At 38.7% G+C, this 21,235-nt stretch overlaps 1 protein-coding gene across 1 annotated transcript; it reads right to left on the reverse strand.

The window, feature by feature from the left end:
- Positions 1 to 1,934: 1,934 nt before the first annotated feature.
- Positions 1,935 to 15,027, reverse strand: LOC148575729 (uncharacterized). Its single transcript, XM_088502521.1, has 4 exons — positions 14,997 to 15,027; positions 14,803 to 14,908; positions 2,350 to 3,220; positions 1,935 to 2,225 (listed from the first exon to the last, which is right to left on the reverse strand). The coding sequence occupies exons 1-4, from the start codon at positions 15,025 to 15,027 to the stop codon at positions 1,935 to 1,937; spliced, it is 1,299 nt and encodes a 432-aa protein (XP_088358647.1).
- Between the last annotated feature and the right edge of the window lie 6,208 nt (positions 15,028 to 21,235).

Raw genomic sequence — 21,235 nt, forward strand, 5'->3', positions numbered from 1 at the left:
CTAGAATGTGACTTCTATGAGGTCAATATATTGACCATTGGTGCAATGCCTCGGCCACATTAATTTAATTTGTTTGACCAGCGTAATAGCGAACTTTTTTTTTAAATATTGGATTGATGATGTTTTTTTTTTTAAATGGCCCAATATGTGTAATCTATATTTATGGAAAAAAAATTTCTCCTATACAACGAACCTAAAAAAGGGAACAATATTTTTTTTGGCGGAAAAAAACTTGGGCTGCAATGAAAACTAGAAATAGAGTTTAAGGATCTTTTGGTAAGAGCATTGACAAAATAGAAGGAGCGCCTTGGCCTAGTCATATGGAAGGGGAAAATTGTCAGCTCTCCAGACACGTGTCGAACATACATTTTAGTAAGGTGGGCGGACTGGAGTTTCAAGTGTTGTACTCTCTATCTCTTCCGTGACTCTAACAAAGTACAAAACCAAAGATGGTGAAAGGAATTTCAGTTTTTACATTCATTTTGTCACTTTCACCTTCTTCACCATGACTTAGTTTAACTCAGAGAAAAAATATTGTTTTTTACTGTGAAAGATAAAATTTGAAGGAGGAAAAATGAGAGCACGTAATCTCATTGAATCTGAAAAACATATTATTGAATTTTTACATCATCTAATATATGTAAGTTAATTTTTTTAAGGGTAAAGTACTAATTTGGTCCCCTACATTTGGGGTGAATTCTGTTTTAATCCTAAAGTTTAAAGTGTTCTATTTACGTCCAAAATAGTTTTGATTTGCATCAATCAAATCCTGTCGTTAAGTGGGAGTGAAATACTTAACGTCGTGTCCGACGTGGCAAACTGGGTACAGTGGCTGTAGTTAACTGTTGGAAGCACAAAAATAAAAAAAGAAAAAGGAAATCCGGTCCAATAAGTAAACCCTAATCCCCAAAATTGATGTTCTTCGTCTGCTGAGAATGGCTCCTCAGTCGTCTTCCCAAGGTTCGCGTAGCATCACCAAGAGTCGTGGGAGAAGGACGGCGTGCTTTTGTGGAGAGAGACCAATGTTGCGGACATCATCTATAACAGAGAATCCAGGAAGAAGATTTTGGGGATGCGTCAACTATAAGGTGAGTCTCCTCTTTTCTGTCTTTTGTTTCAAAATAGCGTTGGGTGTTAATGTTTGGAGGATCTGAACTATTTGGTGTATTTCTTTTGGTTTGGTTGAGAACAGATAGGAGAAGAATGCGATTATTTTGCTTGAGTTGAGCCTGAAGGGCAAGACCTACAAATTCAAAGACTAAAGAATAAAGCAAGTGTGTTGAAACAAGAACTGTAGAAAGCCAAAAGGAAATTTGCATTGGCACTTGCTGTTGGAATTCTTGGATGGACAACGGTTGGGCTGCTGTTATATGATCGATTTAATTGAGGTTTAGGGGGTTAGCAGTTATCTTTGTTTGCTTTGTTGTTGTTGTCCCTATTTTGGAGGGAATGTCAAGTGTTTAGGGGATTGAAAAAATTGACATACAGTTAGGATGATAACAGTGATGTGTTAATTGAAACTTTTGGAAATTGTATGTGTAAAGGCATGTGCTGTAAATATTATCATGTTTTTGAGTGAAATGAAAAGTTATGAGTTCCTGTATTTTGACATACATTATTTGGCCCTGTAAAAGTTTAATTCAGTTTGACCTGCCAATAAATAGAAGGCTTAAGTTGCCAATTCACATAATTATGCTGCTGAAAATTTATTTAAATCATTAGATAATGGAGAAGTCTTAAAGTAGCTTCTCTTGACCATTACAATATCCAAACAAGCCTTAAATATAACCATGAAAAGATAACAACACAAAAGAGATTAACATGAAACTAGTAGTCTTATAGTAGGCTGTCTAAAGTATCACAGGGATATCAGCCCTTGGTCATTGCCACTTTCATTACAAAACAGAAGGTAAACACTAAAATCCACTATAAATTCATCCCAATGCTTTCCAGGCCCTAGGTGGTGTTTCTGCCATGAACTTCAGGGTCCTCCTTGATGGACTAGTAACAGTTGCTATCGATGGCTGGGGTTGACTGGCGCTGCTACTGCATCTAGCTCTCTTGGAGGAGGTTTGTGACTCTTGGGTCTCTCCAACTTGTGTATTGCTCTTCCTCTTTGGTTGAAGTTTTGTTGTTGGTTTTGTTGTTGTCTTTGCTGGGTTCTTGTTGGGGTTTGGAGTCCTAGTTGTGCCAGCACTTTTCTTGGCTTGTGGAGCTGCATTATGCTATAAACAGATACAACAAACAGTGACATCAGGGGATTGGGTTCCACAAATTGGGTTCATCAGACAGTAACAACAAACAATCACATATAAGGAATTGTGTTCAAATTGACAACAACAAATTTACCTTTTTTGCCGAGGCCTCCACCTTACGTCTTCGAGGGCAGGTTCTTTTGTTGTGACCAAGTGCAAAACAATAGGAGCATTTTTGTTGTTGTCCAGTCATGGATAATTTAGCCAGTGGTCCATTATTGCGTGACTCATCACCAGTCTTGTTCCTACTTAATTTTGGGCGCCCTATTGGTTTCCTAAACACTGGTGGCAGCACATCATCATTCTCAGTCCGGGCCCAGAGATTTGGTCCATTCACTGGGTAGATTACATGTTGATAGCAGTCCACGTAAGTCTCTTTCTTATAGCACTTGTTCACATAGTCCTTAACATCTAAACCCATTTTCCTAATGCAACTCATGGCATGCTCACAAGGGTAACCTGTTAGTTGAAACTTTCTACAGGAGCACTCATGTAACTTTAAGTCCACAACAAATTTGTCTCTATTACCCTGATTGCTAGACACCTCATACTTGTCCCTACCCGCATAGATGGCCAACCACTCCCCACCCTTATCAAACTCTGTTTCAATGTTCTTATTTATTTTTGGCAAAATTTCTCCAGCATATGTAACTATACTGTGTCTATTGTCAACCCACATATTCATTAGATAAACCCTAATATCTTCTAACATAGACACTATGGGTTTCTCTCTAGCCTCTACAATAACAGAGTTAAAACACTCACACATATTGTTTACAAGTGTATTAACTCTAGAAAAATAATTAAATATGGACTTGCTCCAATACTTGGCAGGGATCTCCATGAGAAGATTATAAGCTCCTTGATCAACCAGCTGAATCTCCTTCATCCTTCTCTCCCATTCCTGGACATATGTTGCCTTTGCAGCCTGCCACATCATCATTTTCAGCTGAACACCAGGGAACCTGATGAGTCCATATTTTTCGATATATTTTAGCTTGATTTGAAGGGATTTCATCACATAAACTCACACTTAAGCACCAAAATAGCATACTTTTGTGTTATCTCCCCAATTTGAACCTAAATGAGAAAACATGTGTTTTTGTGCCTAAATTATTGATTTTAATTCCACTTTCATGCCACTCGATGTCGTGATATGTTTTGTGAGTGATTTCAGGTCATTTAGGCAAGTTTGGCTAGGCAAAAGTGGAAGAAAGCATGTACAAGGGAGAACACATGAAGAAAACAAGGAAAAGTACACACAGTCAAGTGTGCGTGCGCACAAGCACCTATGCGTACGTACAAGAAGGAATCGGCTAGTGCGCGTGCGCACAACCCTCTGTGCGTACGCACAAGTGGCGAAACAGCAAAGTCTGCATGCGTACGCACAGGTCCCTGCACATGAATTCATTAATAAAACACGTGATCCGCGATTTTAGGGGCTTTTGGCCCAGTTTTTGAAGGCTCAATGCTGAAGGGGAAGTGCTATATCAAGGGGAATTGAAGACAAATGAAGGCATTAGGTTTTATTAGGTAGTATTAGGTAGAATTAGATTAGGAAGCTTCCATAGGAGTAGGAGTAGGAGTAGTGTAGAATTTCTCTCTTAGGGTTTCATTTCCATCTCCATTGTAGCATTTTATAGCAAGCTTCGTGAAAAGAGCGAAACTCTCGTGCGATCTAGAATTTTCGCAAATAAATTCACGTTGTAAGTATAGCTTCTAGACCGACAAGAGTTCCTTTCTTACAAACGTTTTGGTTGTCACAAGTAACAAACCCAATAAAATTTATAAACCGAAGTATTCAAATCTCGGGTCGTCTTCTCAAGGAATTGCAGGGAGGTATGACTTATTATTAGCTATGGAAAAGGTAGAATTTTGGGTTTTGAAGGATTTGAACAAGGAAAATAAATTGCATAAATTAATAAATTAATATCTAATAACACTCTTGGCAAGGTATGAAAATTTGGAAGTCCTATCCTAGTTATCCTTATCGATGGTGATGAGAATTGAGTTTTAATCTCACTTAGTTAACCCTTACTAAAGTAAAGAAAAGTCAAGTGGACTATTTAGTTTGATCCTCAAGTCCTAGTCAATTCCTAAGAAAGAACTAGAGTTAGTGGAATTCAATTTAATTAGCAAAAATAACAATTATCAATTACGATGAGTTTGATAACTCAAGAGTTACAGATTAGTCAACCAAAGCCAAAAGAAAAAAAATCTAAATTAAATTAAAAGCATTCATATAGATAAAGCAAAGCAAAGTCAAATTTGAAATACCTCAAATTATATTAAATAAAACATTCAAATCTAAATACGAAGAATTCATAAGCCAAATTGGTAATCATGAGTCAGATACAAATAAAAACATTAGAATAAATAAAAATATAAAAGGAATATTGAACCTGAGAGGAAGTTGAAATCCTAAATCCTTTAAGAGGAATCCTAATCCTAAAACCTAAGAGAGAGGAGAGAACCTCTCTCTCTAAAAACTACATCTAATCCTAAAATTATGAATGTATGATATATTCGTTGTCCCTTTGATTCCTCCATTCTCTGGCTTATATTCTGTGTTTCTGGATTCAGAATTGGGCCGAAAAAGGGTCCAGAAATCGCTGGGGGCGTTTCCTGCAGATTCTGCACGTGGCGTCTGTCACGCGTCCGCGTAGGTCACGCAACCGCGTCATCTGGAGTTCTACTCTTCCACGCGATCGCGTCGGTCACGCGTACGCGTCATTTGCATTCTGCTCAAGGCACGCATCCGCGTCAGTCACGCGTTCGCGTCGCTGCCTTTTTCTTCAAGACTCCATTTTTGTGCTTTTCTTCCATTTTTGTATGTTTCCTTTCTGTCCTCTAAGCCATTCCTGCCTTAGGAGATCTAAAAATACTTAACACACAAATCACGGCATCGAATGGTAATAAAGGGTAATTAAAATTAATATTTTTAAAGCATAGGAAACATGTTTTTCACATATATCACATAATAAGGAAGGGAAAGTAAAACCATGCAATTTACATGAATAAGTGGGTGAGGGATTGAATAAATCACTTGAATTGGGCACAAAATACATCATAAAATATGGGTTTATCAACCTCCCCACACTTAAACAATAGCATGTCCTCGTGCTAAATCCAAGAGAAAGGGTAAAGTTAGAATGGTGGAATCTCATGCAATGCATTCTATTCTAAATGCAACTACCTAAATGAATCATGCAATTCTAATTATTATCCACTAGTATATAAAGCTTACATGTAATTAAATCAATTCATATCCTCAAGGAATCATATATGCATAGTCAAACCCTAGATAATGTTAAAGCACTTTTACAATTGAGATGGGTAAAAGTATTTCACAAACTTGCAAGACAATTAACAATTAAGCAGAGATATATGGTGATGAGCTATTGAACCCTCACTGAATTTTGTGTTTACTCTCTAGTCACTCAGTGTTTATTGGGTTAATCACTCTATTCTTCTTTCTATCCTTGCTTTCTAAAACTTTGTTCTTCATCTAACCAATCAATAGATATGGAATACAGACATACAAAAATCATGAGGTCTTTCTCGAGGTTGTAATGGGGCCAAGGTAAAGGTAAGGGTATATGTATAAGGCTAAGTGAGCTAACAAAGTGAATCCTTGATTAGTCTAAGATCTCACCTAACATACATACTTTATATAATTTAAAGTTCCTTTACCTATTTACCCAAATTTTTCCACTTTGTATTACAAGCTCATGCATTAAATTTAATTTTAAAATTTTGTCCCATGTGCATTGATTCCTTTTTTATTTTGCACTTGGGGAATTTTTGTATCCCCTTATTTGAGTACTGAAAATATGAAATTTTTATTTATATATATATATATATATTTTTTTTTTCAGTGCACATGGTAATTTAGTTATTTTGATTTCACATGAGCATGCTCCCCAAATTTCTAAAATAACTTATTCCTTTTAAATCTCTACTTTGTTTCTATCATCCCATGTTCCCATAAAATTCCCCACACTTAAATTGTACACAATATCTATCTTAAGCTAACCAAGGATTCAACTTGGGATTTTTATTTTGTTTTTCTGCTCAAGGCTAGTAATGTGGTTATAGAACAAGAGGGGATTGAAAAGCTCAAGGGGGCTAACAAGGGTGATGTAAAAGGTAGGCTAAATTGGGATAAGTGAGGAAAATTCAAATGATGGCCTCAATCATCTCTTGGTATGTATCTATATTCTATATTGGACATATAGATTAAAACAAAGTAAAGAACACTAGAATAAAAAAGAAGGGCAAAACACACAGGAATGAAATTTATGGTTTGAATGTAACCATACAATTAAGCTCAAAACTCACAGGCTGTGTGTTCTCCAGCTCAAAAATCATATATCAGTTATACATGTCATGCAAGTGGAAATCAAGAGTTTCCATTCAACTCAATGTAAATCTTAGGGTGGCCCTTAAAATCTTAATGTTCCTCCTTGAAGAAATGTTGTTAACTAACTAACATGTAATGCTATATATACAAGGTGTGTGGATTGTTTTAATTTACTAAAGTTTCTAGTTTACTCCTTTTTATTTTCAATTAAACCAAACTAATATATGCAAAAAGGGTAAACTATACTAATTAATCCACATATTCTATAACTAATAAGTTTAGAATTGCAAACTAAACTAAATGTCTAAGATATAAACTAAAGTGCAAAATGCAAAAATAAAGTAAAAATACAGCAAAAGAACAATGTGTAAGTACTGAAAAATAAAAATAAAAATAAAAATACAGAAAAATAAACAAAATAAGATAGAAGAGTCTGTAGTGGTTCACCAAAAAGATAAGCCAGGGATGGCGACCTCCCCACACTTAAAATATAGCATCGTCCTCGATGCTCACTCAAACTGGGTGTGAAGAAGCGTCATCATCGGAATGATGTGCTGCTGGTGTCTCTGTGGTAGGCTGAATATCTGCAGGCTGGATAAGTGTAGGAGGATCGGTCTGCTGCAGTGGAGGCTCTGACTGTAGAGGAATCTCTGGGTCTACGGCCTGGATCTGGTGTGGCTCCTCATGCTATGGCACAGCCTACTCTGGTCCTGCCTGCTCAGCCTGGGCATGTGTCTCCGCCTCATGGTCGCTTGCCTCCACCTCAGATGTATCAGAAGGGGTGTCAGGCTCGGAGGGGATGTCACTGCCGGATCGGATCATCAACTTAAGGTGCTCATAGCGCCGCTTGTTGCGACGCTCCATATGATCCAGGCGGACAAAGAGTCGATGCACCAGATGATAAATGGGCTCAGGAGCAGGTGGATGTGCAGTGGATGAGGCGGGTGCAGCAGTGGAGGCAAATGGGGCAGCTGAAGATGTGGCTGCTTCACCAGAAGCGGTGAGGAATGGTGGTCTGTAGCCTAAAGCCTGAAATTTTTTGCTGTGAGAAATGATCTTCTTGCAGTCTGCAACAGTCAGCTTCGCATCAGCCAGCTCCCAAGGCACGTCAGCTCGGCGGCCTAGCTGGGTGATCAGATAAGGGAAAGGGAAAGTGCCTCTGACATGGACCCTGCCATGTAATGCCTGATGAAACGTGGAAGATACAGGTCCTTACCCTCCATCACACACCAGATGAGGGTGATCATAGCAGCGGGCATCTCTGTCTCATGAGTGCTCGGCATCACATAGTTGCTCAGAATCTGGTGCCAGAGCTGAGCCTCATCATTCAGGTAAATCGGCTTGATTCCCTTAGATTGATGTATTCTTTCCCATGACCCATGGGACAGTAGGATCAAGGTCTATTCTCTGCTTGACAACATCCCAGTCAAATCTCATAAATCGCATATCCTCTTCAGCCTTTTGGTAATCGTCAGGCTGATCTGACTTAGGCTGAAGGTGGAGGATGTCCTCAATAGCTTCCTCAGTGACCAAAATCTGTTTTCCTCTAAGGTGCACTGCATCCAGGGAAGTCTTGAAATAGTTACAGTAAAATTCTCTGACCCAGGAAGCATTGACCTCTGTCATGTTTCTTTCCAAGAAGAACCAGCCTCTCTGTTTTATCTGTTTGGAGGTGTACTGCTATAGTTCTTCTGGATTTTTAGAGTTTTTTCCAGGTACAGGTTCCTGGAAGTGGCAAACACTGGATACTTAAGCTCACAGTTTCTGTTTGCAAATTTAATTGGATCTGTGGCAGTGAGGAGCTGGTCAGCCTTTTCCTGCGGGGTAAAGTGCTTTTTCCGCCAGGAGTCATCATGCAAAATGTCCAGGATGGTCATAGAGGATTCGTCTCTTTTCCTTTTGCCAGTGGTTGCTTTGCCCTTTCCTTTGCGCTGAGGGTCAGACATCCTGAAAAGCAGAAATTCTAGGATATAATTGAAGAACAAAAGCAGGAAAACAAGTAGGCAAATAGAATAATAGCAATATAAGCACATAGTGGCAAAAGAGCAAGAGAAGCATGAAATGAGTTGAAAAATATGTGCAATTTGGATTGTATACGAGTGAAAAAGTCTGAAAAAAAAAATGCAATCCAAAATATATGAAAAGCATAATTCAAGTTAAATAGGAAAAACAATGATCATGCCCTGAGTTAGAAAGGTGAAGTAGTTAGGTTAAAAGCAAAAGAGAAGTTAGAAAGTTAAAAGTGGTTAATAGGTGAAAAAGGGGGGTTAGAAAGTGAGAGTCGTGAGTTAGTAAAAGAAAGTTAAAGTGAGTGGCATGATAATCGGTTTCCTAGGTAACAAGAGATTCACAATTGTAAAGAACAATCAACTCATATTCAAGCAAGGATAGCAGGTTAATGATGATAATTCAGATAGATACGAGAGTAGCAAAACTAACATGAAATCATCAATAGTGCAAGTTATTAACTAGGGGATCAAAAGGAATAAGAATGCTAGCCCGGGCAGTCATGAATTGGTTTGGTTGTAGCCAAGTAAGGCAAAATAGTAAGTTTCCAAACTCAATACATGAAAACAATTTGCAGAAAATTAGGCAGTATTCCGGCTAAAATTGGATGTTCCCGAGTAATAAACAGCAAGAAAAACAGTTCATATGAGATAAAAAGAAATGCTGCAAAGAGTCATAAATAGTAGGAACAGTAAAGAACAGTCTAATATTAGCATGAAACATTAAGGAATAGCATATAAATAGTATTAACATCACAGCCAGATCAAAATTGCAGAATAGGGAAAACAAGTAACAAGAACAGCGCAATTATCAGGCCTAAATCCACTAACCACATCCTAGCTACCTAACCACCTAGAATCTACTACAAACATGCATCTCTAACTATCCTAATTTGAATAGAATCTAAAAAATATGCAACTAACTACGGAAGATAGAGAAATCGGTGTTCGGCGGAACCTGGTATGTGTATGAACAGAGGTGAGGGCAGAGAAATGGTGGTGAAGACGCGGCGGTGCTGGGAGGGAGCACGGCGGCGCGGTGGTGGAGCAGGGGCGGGGTGGAGGTTGGGGTTTGGGTTGGAGGAGGTGGGAGAGGAAGGAAGGAGGGGGCGAGGGTTGTGGGGCTGTGGTGGTGGGAGACGGCGGTTTGAGGTTGGCCGCGGTGGGGGGGGCAGTGGCAGAGGAGGGCGGCGGTGGGTGAGAGGGGTGGAGGAAAAAGAGAAAGAAGAGAAGGAGAGAGGGTGGGTTTCGGTGGTGGGGTGCGGTGGTGGCTTGGCGCGATGGTCGGCGGTGGTGGGCAGCTAGTGCGGTGGTGGTTGCAGAGGAGGGGAAGGGGTTGCAGAGAAGAGAAGAAGAAGGGGGGTATGGGGGCGCGACGGGTAGGGTTTTGCGTGGGTAAGGGGGTTAGTATTTTTGAATCCACGCGAACGCGTGGAGCACACGATCGCGTGACTAGGGTGAAATGGGTTCGACGCGGTCGCGTGATTGACGCAATCGCGTGGGTTGGGTAAAAGATGGGTGACGCGGACGCGTGAGGCATGCGACCGCGTCGCTGAAAATTGTGCTAGACGCACACTTCCAGCGTCGTTTCAGCACAACTCTCTGTCTCCATTTAGGGGGCCATAATATCCACGCGACGCGGACGCGTCGCTCACGCTTTTGCATGGGATGAGTGTTTTGCAAGTGACGCGTTCGCGTCAGGGACGCGAACGCGTGGGCCGTTTTGTGCTAAACACACACCAGCCGCACGATTCCAGCCCAACTTTCTGGGCGTTGGATCTTTACGCTGATTTCCTTCTCACGCCCACGCGTGGCCTGCGCGCTCACGTGGGGTGATCTTTTTATATATATATATATGAAATTATGCAGTATGCAATATGCAGTGCTAATGTAGCTGCTATGAATACTTCCAGGTTCAGTGAAAATAAAATAAAATAAAGAACAAACAACACGAAATAAAATTGAAAAAGGAACGATCATACCATGGTGGGTTGTCTCCTACCTAGCACTTTTAGTTAAAGTCCTTAAGTTGGACATTTGATGAGCTTCCTGTTATGGTGGCTTGTGCTTAAATTCATCCAGAAATCTACACCAATGTTTGGAATACCAACAGCCTCGGGGGTCCCAAACTAGGCATGTAAAGCTTTTGAGCAGCTTCAAATAGATTCTCAGGCTCCCGGGGTGACGAATGTCAAAATAGATTCCAGGATCCCAAACTTTGCTTTTAAATCCGCCTTTGTCTTGATCTATATTCTTCCATTCGGGCGGTTTAGAAATTGTATTCTCACTAAGATGACCAAGCATCTTCCGAGACCCATTCAATTGAACTTGATACCAATCCGTGCACTTTGAATTGAAGCGTGGAACCTTATTGAATCTTGCACACCAGCTCTGAGTACGAGCCATTTCCTTCTTACTCTTAAAGCCGCAGAGAGCTCTAAGCTGGCCATCCGTTTCAAGAAAACCATATTCAAGTGAAAAAGTAAAGACAAAGGTTAAGGATTGTACCCACTTGAAGCTTGTATTAGGTGGTAATGGCCTTGGGATAGGTGTTTCCAGTGGTTCTGTAAGCTTTACTCCCTTGTATTCTTCTGTGAATTCCTCCACTTCTTCGCAAGATTCCTCAACTGCAACTGTGTCTTGATCAAAGCCTTTTATGTCTTCCTCGTCACTCAAGTCATAAGTTGGAGGTTGAGAGAAATCTACTTCGACATCATCTTCGTATTCACTTGGATAAGGTTCTTCAGGCTCAAGGAGTTCAGTTGCAGATGCAAGTTCATGACTAGGAGAGGTTGATTCATGATCATCACTGCCTAAGGAATCAATTTCTTGGTCTGTTCCGTCCAATTTTTCACAAGGTATATGCTTTGGAGGTTGTGCACTATCCCCCTTGGCATCAAATTCGAACTTCTCGGCGGAATCCTTTACAGTTCTCGATTCCCATGGAGGTTCAGCATCTCCTAAATCTTCAACCACTTCTTCCTCTACAACTATTATGGCTTCCTCCACTTGTTCCAATACAAAGCCATGCTCTTCATTGTCCATCGAAGTTTCTAGTGTCTCCTTCGTGCTACGCTCTTCTTTTGATTCTCCACATGTAGCCATGGGAGTACTTTGAGTGCTCAGATGTTGGGAAGCTAATTTATTTACTACCTCGGTTAAGGCAGTAGTGAGTTCCAGTACGTCCCTTTGCATCTTCGCTTGCCCTTGAAGAAGAACACGAAGTTTGTCATCCATTGGAGATTGGTGTGGATATGAGGGTTCATTGGTTGGAAGAGAGGGTTCATAATAAGAATGTGGTGGTTCTTGGGAGCAATTGGATTGGAATTGTGGTGGATAAGGGTCATATGGTGGTGAATGGTGAAAAGGAACTTGTGAGTGTGGTGGTTCAAAGCTATGTTGAGAGGGTGGTTCATAAGCACAGGGTGGAACTTATTGGTAACTACAACGGAATCCACCGTATCTATTGCCTTTGCATGCATTATAGAATGGTCGTCGTCTGTGATACTGTGGAGGGTGTTGTTGCCTAAAGGGTTGATCAAGTCCTCGTGGCTCCATCCATCCTTGATTGCTCTGACCTTGATGCATGTTCCTGCTATAGCTTTCATTCCCTTCAACAATATTAGAACCAAACTCAAAGCGAGAGGGGTGAGAATTCATGGTAGCTAATAAGAATTAAAAATGAAAACAGAAACAAATAAACAAGCAAAAGAAAAATATTTACAATAACCAATAATAAGGCACACGTTTGCAATTCTCCGGCAACGGCGCCATTTTGAAAAGAGCGAAACTCTCGTGCGATCTAGAATTTTCGCAAATAAATTCGCGTTGTAAGTATAGCTTCTAGACCGACAAGAATTCCTTTCTTACAAACGTTTTGGTTGTCACAAGTAACAAACCCAATAAAATTTATAAACCGAAGTATTCAAACCTCGGGTCATCTTCTCAAGGAATTGCATGGAGGTATGACTTATTATTAGCTATGGAAAAGGTAGAATTTTGGGTTTTGAAGGGTTTGAACAAGGAAAATAAATTGCATAAATTAATAAATTAATATCTAATAACACTCTTGGCAAGGTATGAAAATTTGGAAGTCCTATCCTAGTTATCCTTATCGATGGTGATGAGAATTGAGTTTTAATCCCACTTAGTTAACCCTTACTAAAGCAAAGGAAAGTCAAGTGGACTAATTAGTTTGATCCTCAAGTCCTAGTCAATTCCTAAGAAAGGACTAGAGTTAGTGGAATTCAATTTAATTAGCAAAAATAACAATTATCAATCACGATGAGTTTGATAACTCAAGAGTTACCAATTAATCAACCAAAGCCAAAAGGGAAAAATCTAAATTAAATTAAAAGCATTCATATAGATAAAGCAAAGCAAAGTCAAATCTGAAATACCTCAAATTATATTAAATAAAACATTCAAATCTAAATACGAAGAATTCATAAGCCAAATTGGTAATCATGAGTCAGATACGAATAAAAGCATTAGAATAAATAAAAATATAAAAGGAATATTGAACCTGAGAGGAAGTTGAAATCCTAAATCCTTTAAGAGGAATCCTAATCCTAAAACCTAAGAGAGAGGAGAGAACATCTCTCTCTAAAAACTACATCTAATCCTAAAATTATGAATGTATGATATATTCGTTGTCCCTTTGATTCCTCCATTCTCTGGCTTATATTCTGTGTTTCTGGATTCAGAATTGGGCCAAAAAAGGGTCCAGAAATCGCTGGGAGCGTTTTCTGCGGATTCTGCACGTGGCGTCTGTCACGCGGCCGCGTCATCTGGAGTTCTGCTCTTCCACGCGGTCGCGTCAGTCACGCGTATGCGTCATTTGCGTTCTGCTCAAGGCACGCGACCGCGTCAGTCACGCGTTCGCGTTGCTGCCTCTTCGCGCTAGGCACGCGGCTGCGTCGTTCATGCGTTCGCGTCACTGCCTTTTTCTTCAAGACTCCATTTTTGTGCTTTCCTTCCATTTTTGTATGTTTCCTTTCTGTCCTCTAAGCCATTCCTGCCTTAGGAGATCTGAAAATACTTAACACACAAATCACGGCATCGAATAGTAATAAAGGGTAATTAAAATTAATATTTTTAAAGCATAGGAAACATGTTTTTCACATATATCACATAATAAGGAAGGGAAAGTAAAACCATGCAATTTACATGAATAAGTGGGTGAGGGATTGAATAAATCACTTGAATTGGGCACAAAATACATCATAAAATATGGGTTTATCACTTTGCTTTTGGATTTTTGCTTCTTTTATTGTAAGTACTCTTAATCTTCTCTTTAATTTCACTACTTTTGCTTTTATGTTCTTATGGTTCAAGTTACTTTGTTTATATATGCAATTTTGGTTTCTTGGACTTTTGATAGATGAATTTAATGTTTTATGCTTCCTTTATATTTGATTGAATGTTAATTGTTGATATTGTGAATATTTTGGTTATAGCTTCTATTTGTCTTTGCAATTTTTCATGTTTTACTTTTATGCCCACAAGATGTTTGTGAAAATGTCAATTATGAATTTTGAGTAGATTTTCACACCTTAACTTGGGATTTGAGTTCCTAGGATACTAGAGTCATAATGCCCGACATTTAGTGGTAATTCTTGGGTAGTTAGTTGACTCTTGTTTCCATTGACACTAGCTTTTTATCAACTAGTTTGGTAAGTTAGCTAGGACTTATGGATTAAGGTCAATTATGTTTGCTTGACTTACTCCTCAATGTTAGGGGTTAACTAGGCGAGATTGACTCATCATAATTATCATAGTCGTGGTTATGTCGATGATAGGATTCCTTGGATCCTCATTCCTAAGTCAAGGCTCTTTATTGCATTCATAGCATTTTCACTAGTTTTGATCTTGTTTCCTTTTTACTTACATTAATTTTAATTTTGATCATCTCTTAGTTCTTTTATTTCTTAAGTTCTTTTAATCTTTCATTCTTTGATTTGAAAACCCCCTTTTCCCTTACAGCTGAAAGTGTGATACTTCGATTGCATCCTAGGGAGAACGACCCGAGGTTGAAAGACTCTTGGTTTGTATGTTTTGTATTTGAAAATCTAAACATTGGTCGAGAGGATTGTTTGTGGGTCTAGGCTATACTTGCAACGAACTTATATTCTATTTTGATTAATTCTAGATCGAGAATAAATCTACTCACCAGAACCTTTTTCTAAAATTGCTATATAAGTGCCTGACACAAAACCTGTGATCTATGCCAGGCAGCAACTCATCAAAGGTAGGGATCAATCCCTTGGAAGCAGAATTTAAAAACAGCACAAGTCAATAACAGCACAACATGAATTAAAGACAGAATCAATTACACAAGTTCAGGTGAGTACTGCTTAGGTTGAGGGTTACCTTTTGTTGGTCGCTCATGAATGTACACCATCTGATCGTTGAGGTCTCATCCAATGGCTGTTAGAAGTTGACCCCCATATAGAGTCTTGATGAAGCATCCATCAAGACCGATCATGGGTCTGCACACCATGAAACTCCGTTTGTAAGCATCCAAGCAGATATAGATCCTCTCAAATCGTGGTCTCATGTCCTTACCAGGGATTGGTATCTCTAGTTGAAACTCAGGAGGTCTCTCCACTTGTATCTGAACAGTGGAACCCGGATTCAACTTCAGTAAGTCGGTAGCATAGTCATGAATCCTCCTATATTGCTCTGCATAAGTACCATTAATCTCATCCAAGGCTCGCTGCTTTACTATGGCAGCTTTGGTCTTTGTGAGATCAACATTCCACTTGCTATGAGCCTTCCTTATCAAAGTTCTCAACTTCATTTTAGGGTTCTCATAAATCTTCTTCATAAAAGCCTTACTCAGCCACTTAGAACTCATGATACCAATCTTGGTTGCCTTACTGCATGTGTGTTTTTTATAATAGCTGGTCAACTGCCATGTATCCTCTCTCTTCATCTTATGGCAAACCACTTGCAACCCTCTTGGCAAATAGCTTTGCACCTATGGCTATCACACTTTGAGAACCATATTCCTTTGCCACTGTGCACAACATAGCTAGTTACACATTGCTTAAAAGCATTCCTATCTACATACATTGTCCCAACCTCCCATTTATACTCCTTCATATTCTTCAAACTCTTATACAACGAGTACTTCCTCAACAAGGGATCCCCTTCATCATCACTTACAGGGACATCCCATAACTCCTCACTCTCATACCCATCATCTTCATCTCTTAGTCCAGTTGCCACCACTTGCTCCTTTCCCTTATTAACACTGCCACTAATTTCTCCTTATACTCTCTTAGTTGGAACACTCTGTTTTATCTTTTAGGAATCTTGCATAGTTGTGATATCAACATCATACAAACCTCCATCACCATTCTAATCATCATCGTTGTCATCAAATGCAACCTCCAGATCACTATCTCCAGAGCTGTTTTCACTCCACTGTTCATCACTGTCTCCCTCATCATCATTCTCTGGTTGGTAGTCATCATCCTTAGATTCATCATCACCTGAAAAATCTGACCTCTCTGATCTCTTTTCATCATCATCCTCCAACATATCATTTTGGGCTTCTGTCACCACCTTGGGCTTTTTATCCACCTTGGTCTGAGTAGATGATTGGGCCTTGAGCAGCACAATTGGACCAGGCCCAACAGTCCCTGCAGTGGGTGCAGTAGCCTCACCACCATCTATCTCTTCAACTTCCTCAATGATGCAGCCTTTCCTAGCAGCAGCACCGTCTTTGTGAACAACAAAAAGCTCCACAATGTTATCCCTCATTCCAATTCTGGTCATGTCCATTGCATCCTTGTCTGTGTGAAGCATCCTCAGTCCTACATCTGTTTCATTTTTCAAAGACTTATACCACATTGTAGCGATGTTCTCTGCCACATATCCCTATTCGACCACTACCTTGATGGCCTCGAACCTACTCCACCTATCTTCATTACAGTAGTCCACTATCGAAGTCTCACCCCCACACAGTGTAAAGGTTCACCATCAAACCCAAACTTCCCCCCATGGTGTATCTTGACACTAAAATAACTCATTCTCTGAACAATCTGTTAGACAAACATAATAGACTTCATAAAATTCTCACATTGATCAACAACAATAGAAATGCATAAATGCAATCACTAGGGCAAAATAAAAACTTCCAAAACAAAACAAGAAACGAATATGAAACTATAAAACAAAACAATCACATATCAACATGCATTAAGATGAAAACCAAATGAGTTGAGGAGATTTGATAAAGGAATACCTGATAGGATCTTCTTCCAGAAAGGAAGGGTTTCAAACTAACTGCTTTTGTGGACCTTTAACGTTACTGAAGGACAATGTCACCTCTCTAGCTGCGAATCACAACCCTTGAGTGACGATCGGTAGGGTTTGCAACCTATTATGATCGATTTGTGATTCACAAGAAGAAGAAGAAGAGTCAGGGTAAGTATGCGTTCTGTCTAAAGGCGGGAACCATTACACGTCTATTAACCCTTGTCCCCTCTCCTTTGCCACGTCGGACACGACGTTAAGTATTTCACTCCCACTTAATGGTAGGACTTGATTGATGCAAATCAAAACTATTTTAGACGTAAATAGAACACTTTAAACCTTGGGGATTAAAACAGAATTGACCCCAAACTTAGGGGACCAAATTAGTACTTTAACCTTTTTTTAAAAGTTAATTCTTAAAATGGTCCCTTAACTTACAGTCGAGCTTCAATGTCGTCCCTAAACTTAAAATTGCTTCAATTTTGTCCTTGAACTTAACAACAGTAGTGTTTAAGATACTTTTTTGGTGACGAAATAATGACGTGGTTTGACAGAAGCTATACTAAAAGCCACGCTAAATTGGTAAAACGTCGTTGTTACAGTTTTGGTTCCGAAATAAAACAGAAATGACTTCGTTTAGAGTATTTTGAAGGATTTCTACCCTCAAACATGTTAAAACCTAGGGTGTTCAAGACCCGTCCCGACCCAAAACCCGGCCCGGATCTGAGACATATTTTGCCGGGTTCGAGTTTCCATTTTTTACCCTATGTTATTTTCGGGTCGGGTTTGGATTTTGTTGTTGGTCACCTGATCCGGCCCGAAGTTGCTTTTTACAATATATATATATATATATATATATATATATATATATATATATATATATATATATATATGAGTTAATTAGTAATGTTATATTATACTTTTATAATTTAATTAATATTTTTTATATTATACGGTATTATTTTTTAAAAAATAATTTATTTTGATATAAATATGATATAACATTTGTTAAATTTATTTTTTAAAAGTAAAAAATTTTATTATTTTAATATATAAAATTTACAAATTTGTTTATACTAATGTTCCATTGGATCGACTCGGTTTAACCCGGTTTCTTTTCGAGTCACTTCACGTCGGTTCAAAGTAGACCCGTTGTCCTTATAGGACCGGGTCTGGGTCTACTTAAATCTGGTCCGTCCCGACCCATAAGCACCCCTGTTAAAACCCCTGAAAATACCCTAAATGATGTCATTTATGCTCTATTTGGGCACCAAAAATGAAACAGAGACGTGTTACCAGTTCAACGTAGTTTCTAGTGTGGCCTCCGTCCAACCACGTCATCATTCCGTCATTGGAAAGTATCTCAGGGACGACCGTTGTTAAATTCAGGAACAAATTTAGAGCAATTTTAAGTTTAGGGATGATATTGAGGTTCGACTGCAAGTTTAGGGACCACTTTAAGTATTAACTATTTTTTTAATATTAATTATAATTAATTCTAGTGTTAATTAATATTGATTAATATTGTTTAAAGACTTATATTTAGTATATTAGTATTAATTAGTATAGTTAAAAAACTTAATTTAGTTAAAATGTTTATTATTGCTACAATAATTTGGTTAACACGTTTATGTTACAATATGCGAAATAGTTTTTTTTTTCAATTTATATAGAATTTATAATAAAGTTTCAATAAACTTCTTGCTAACGTGTTACTATTTTTTTTTTTTTTTTGTAGAATTGGGGTCAAAGACCCAAAAAAAAAAAAACAAACAAAAAACAATAATACTAACTACATCCTCTTAATCTAAGGGAGCCAAAACTATCAAAGGACAAAACTTGTATGATGTCTGAGAGGGCCAACTCGAAAGTATAGAGTCTAAAAGATAAAGTATGACCTTTCTTTGCTAAGATGTCAACAACAAAGTTAGCTTCTCGGAGAATATGGTTTCAATATACCAGATGAATACGGTTTACCATATTGCGAATGTCTTCAAGGAGAGCAGCACACGGATGGTGGGGAGGTGAGCCATCTTTGATAAAATGTATGGCCATCAAGGAGTCTGATTTAATGACGATATTTCTGAAATTCTCTGATATAGCAATTTGCAACGCTTTGACAATGGCCCATAATTCAGTGTGCATTATGGAGCAGCTTCCTAAGTTACATGAGAAGGCCTTTATGAACCTACCTAAATGATTACGAATGACACTGCCACACGAAGCATTATTTATATGTGAGAAAAGGACCCATCAACATTGATTTTGATAACACCTTCCAACGGGGGATACCACCTAATAAAATAATTATTGTTGATGTGTGACTTTCTTGGGATAAGGTTGCATTTCATCACACTATTAATGACCAAACTCCTAACTTTTATAGATTATGCGATAAACATGGGGTTTGGAGGTAGATTCTTCAAAAACCAGCTTATTACAGAAGAACCAAAGGGATGAGACCACCATACCAAAAGTGCACGAACAGACGCTACGGAGAGACAAATTTCTGATAATTCATTCAACTCTATTAAGAGAGTAGAAGTCATTAGCAAGGCATTAAGGCTGCAGGATACGCCAAACTGCTTTGGCAAAGGGACAATCTTGGAGGACATGAATCGATGTCTCATCATTATAGTTGCACCAAGGGCAAGTTGAATAATTCATCAAGTGTCTCCTCTTTCTTTCCATGTTTGTGAGAATTGCATCGTGAACTAGGAGCCACATGAATGACCTAATACGTTCAGGACCCCTTTAGTGCCAAATGAGGATGAAACTTCTGCTTTGCATTCCTGGATCTGCTTAGAGATATTGGTAGGTAGTCTTCAGTGAAAAAAGTCCATCTAAAGTGGGGAGCCCAAGCAATCTAATCACTTTTCTTCTATGGAGAAGGAGGGGATAGAGCCACAATTTTCTGAGTCATCTTTTTAGGGAGCCATTCTTGGAGTTTAGCCATGTCCTAACTATCTAAAACAGTTAAAAAATCTGTGAGAGATAATCCTGCTTCTGAAATCCTACTTACTTGATGAGTGTATTGATTTAGGCTTCCAAGTTTTAGAACCCATTTATCTTCCCAAAAATTAACTTTTGCAGCGTCACCCAGACGCCAAATAGTGTTAGTCTAAACATCTTTCCAAGAAGAGCAGATACCCTTCCACAGATTAGAATCATTATTTCTTCTTTCTGTGGTTGGTATGATATCATTGTCACATCTATATTTGGCTCTCAACACCTTTGACCAAAGCACATCTTTTTTCTCCACCAAACCCCAACCAATCTTCATCATGTAGGCATGGTTGAGATCCTTAGCGTGCCAAACACCTAAGCCACCACTTCTTTTAGGTCTATCGACAGTTCTCCAATTCAATAGGTGAACTTTTTGTTTCCTTGGTTTCTCCCCAAATAAAGCTCCTGCATTTATGATCAATAAAGTCACAGGAAGATTAGGGTAAAACAACAGTTTGCATAGTATAAGAAGGAATAGATGATAAGATAGATTTCACCAGGGTAGATATGCCGGCTAGGGATAGAGACAATGCTTTCCAACTGTTAATTCTAGTGGTGATCTTAGTTTCAACCTCCTTGTATATTTTTTTTTTGTTGACTCTTGAGTGGATAATAGGAACGCCTAGATACTTCTCCAAATCATTGGTTCTGGAGAAATTCAGGTAATTACTAATTTGGCTTCTCACATTATTCCCCACATTCTTGGAAAAAAATACGAATCTTGTCCCTGTTTATTTTTTTGCCAGAGCTAGTACAAAAAGCCTCAAGAACTTTATTAATGATCTCAGCTTGAATTATGTTAGCTTCCGCAAACAGAATAAGATCATCGGCAAAGCACAAGTGGGAGAGATTGGGACCCTTTCGATTCAGCTAAATAGGTTTCCAAAAATCCATATCAACCGCAGCATTGATGAGATGAGATAACCTTTCCATGTAAAGAACGAAGATATATGGAGAGATAGGATCCTTTTGACGGATACCTCTAAAGAGAATGAACTCATCAAGGGTCTCACCATTCCATAAAACTCTCATCCTAGCTATAAAAATGTAAGAATAAATTAACTCAATAATATGAGAAGACATCTCAATCACCTGTAATGTATCTTTGATAAAGCTCCACTTTAGACGGTCATATGCTTTCTCCAAATCAATTTTGATAGCTATCTACCCTTTTGCACCTTTCTTAATTCTCATAGAGTGCAAGACTTCCTGAGTAATAATAATACTATCTGAACTTTGTCTTCCAGAAACAAAGCTACATTGGGTCAGACACATCAACTTAGCCATGATATTCCACATGCAATTGTCAATGGTCTTAGTACTAATCTTATAGGATACAT

The sequence above is a fragment of the Arachis ipaensis genome, chromosome B1 (assembly GCF_059453495.1).
Source record: "Arachis ipaensis isolate K30076 ecotype BB chromosome B1, ASM5945349v1, whole genome shotgun sequence".
In the NCBI taxonomy this organism is placed as follows: Eukaryota; Viridiplantae; Streptophyta; class Magnoliopsida; order Fabales; family Fabaceae; genus Arachis; species Arachis ipaensis.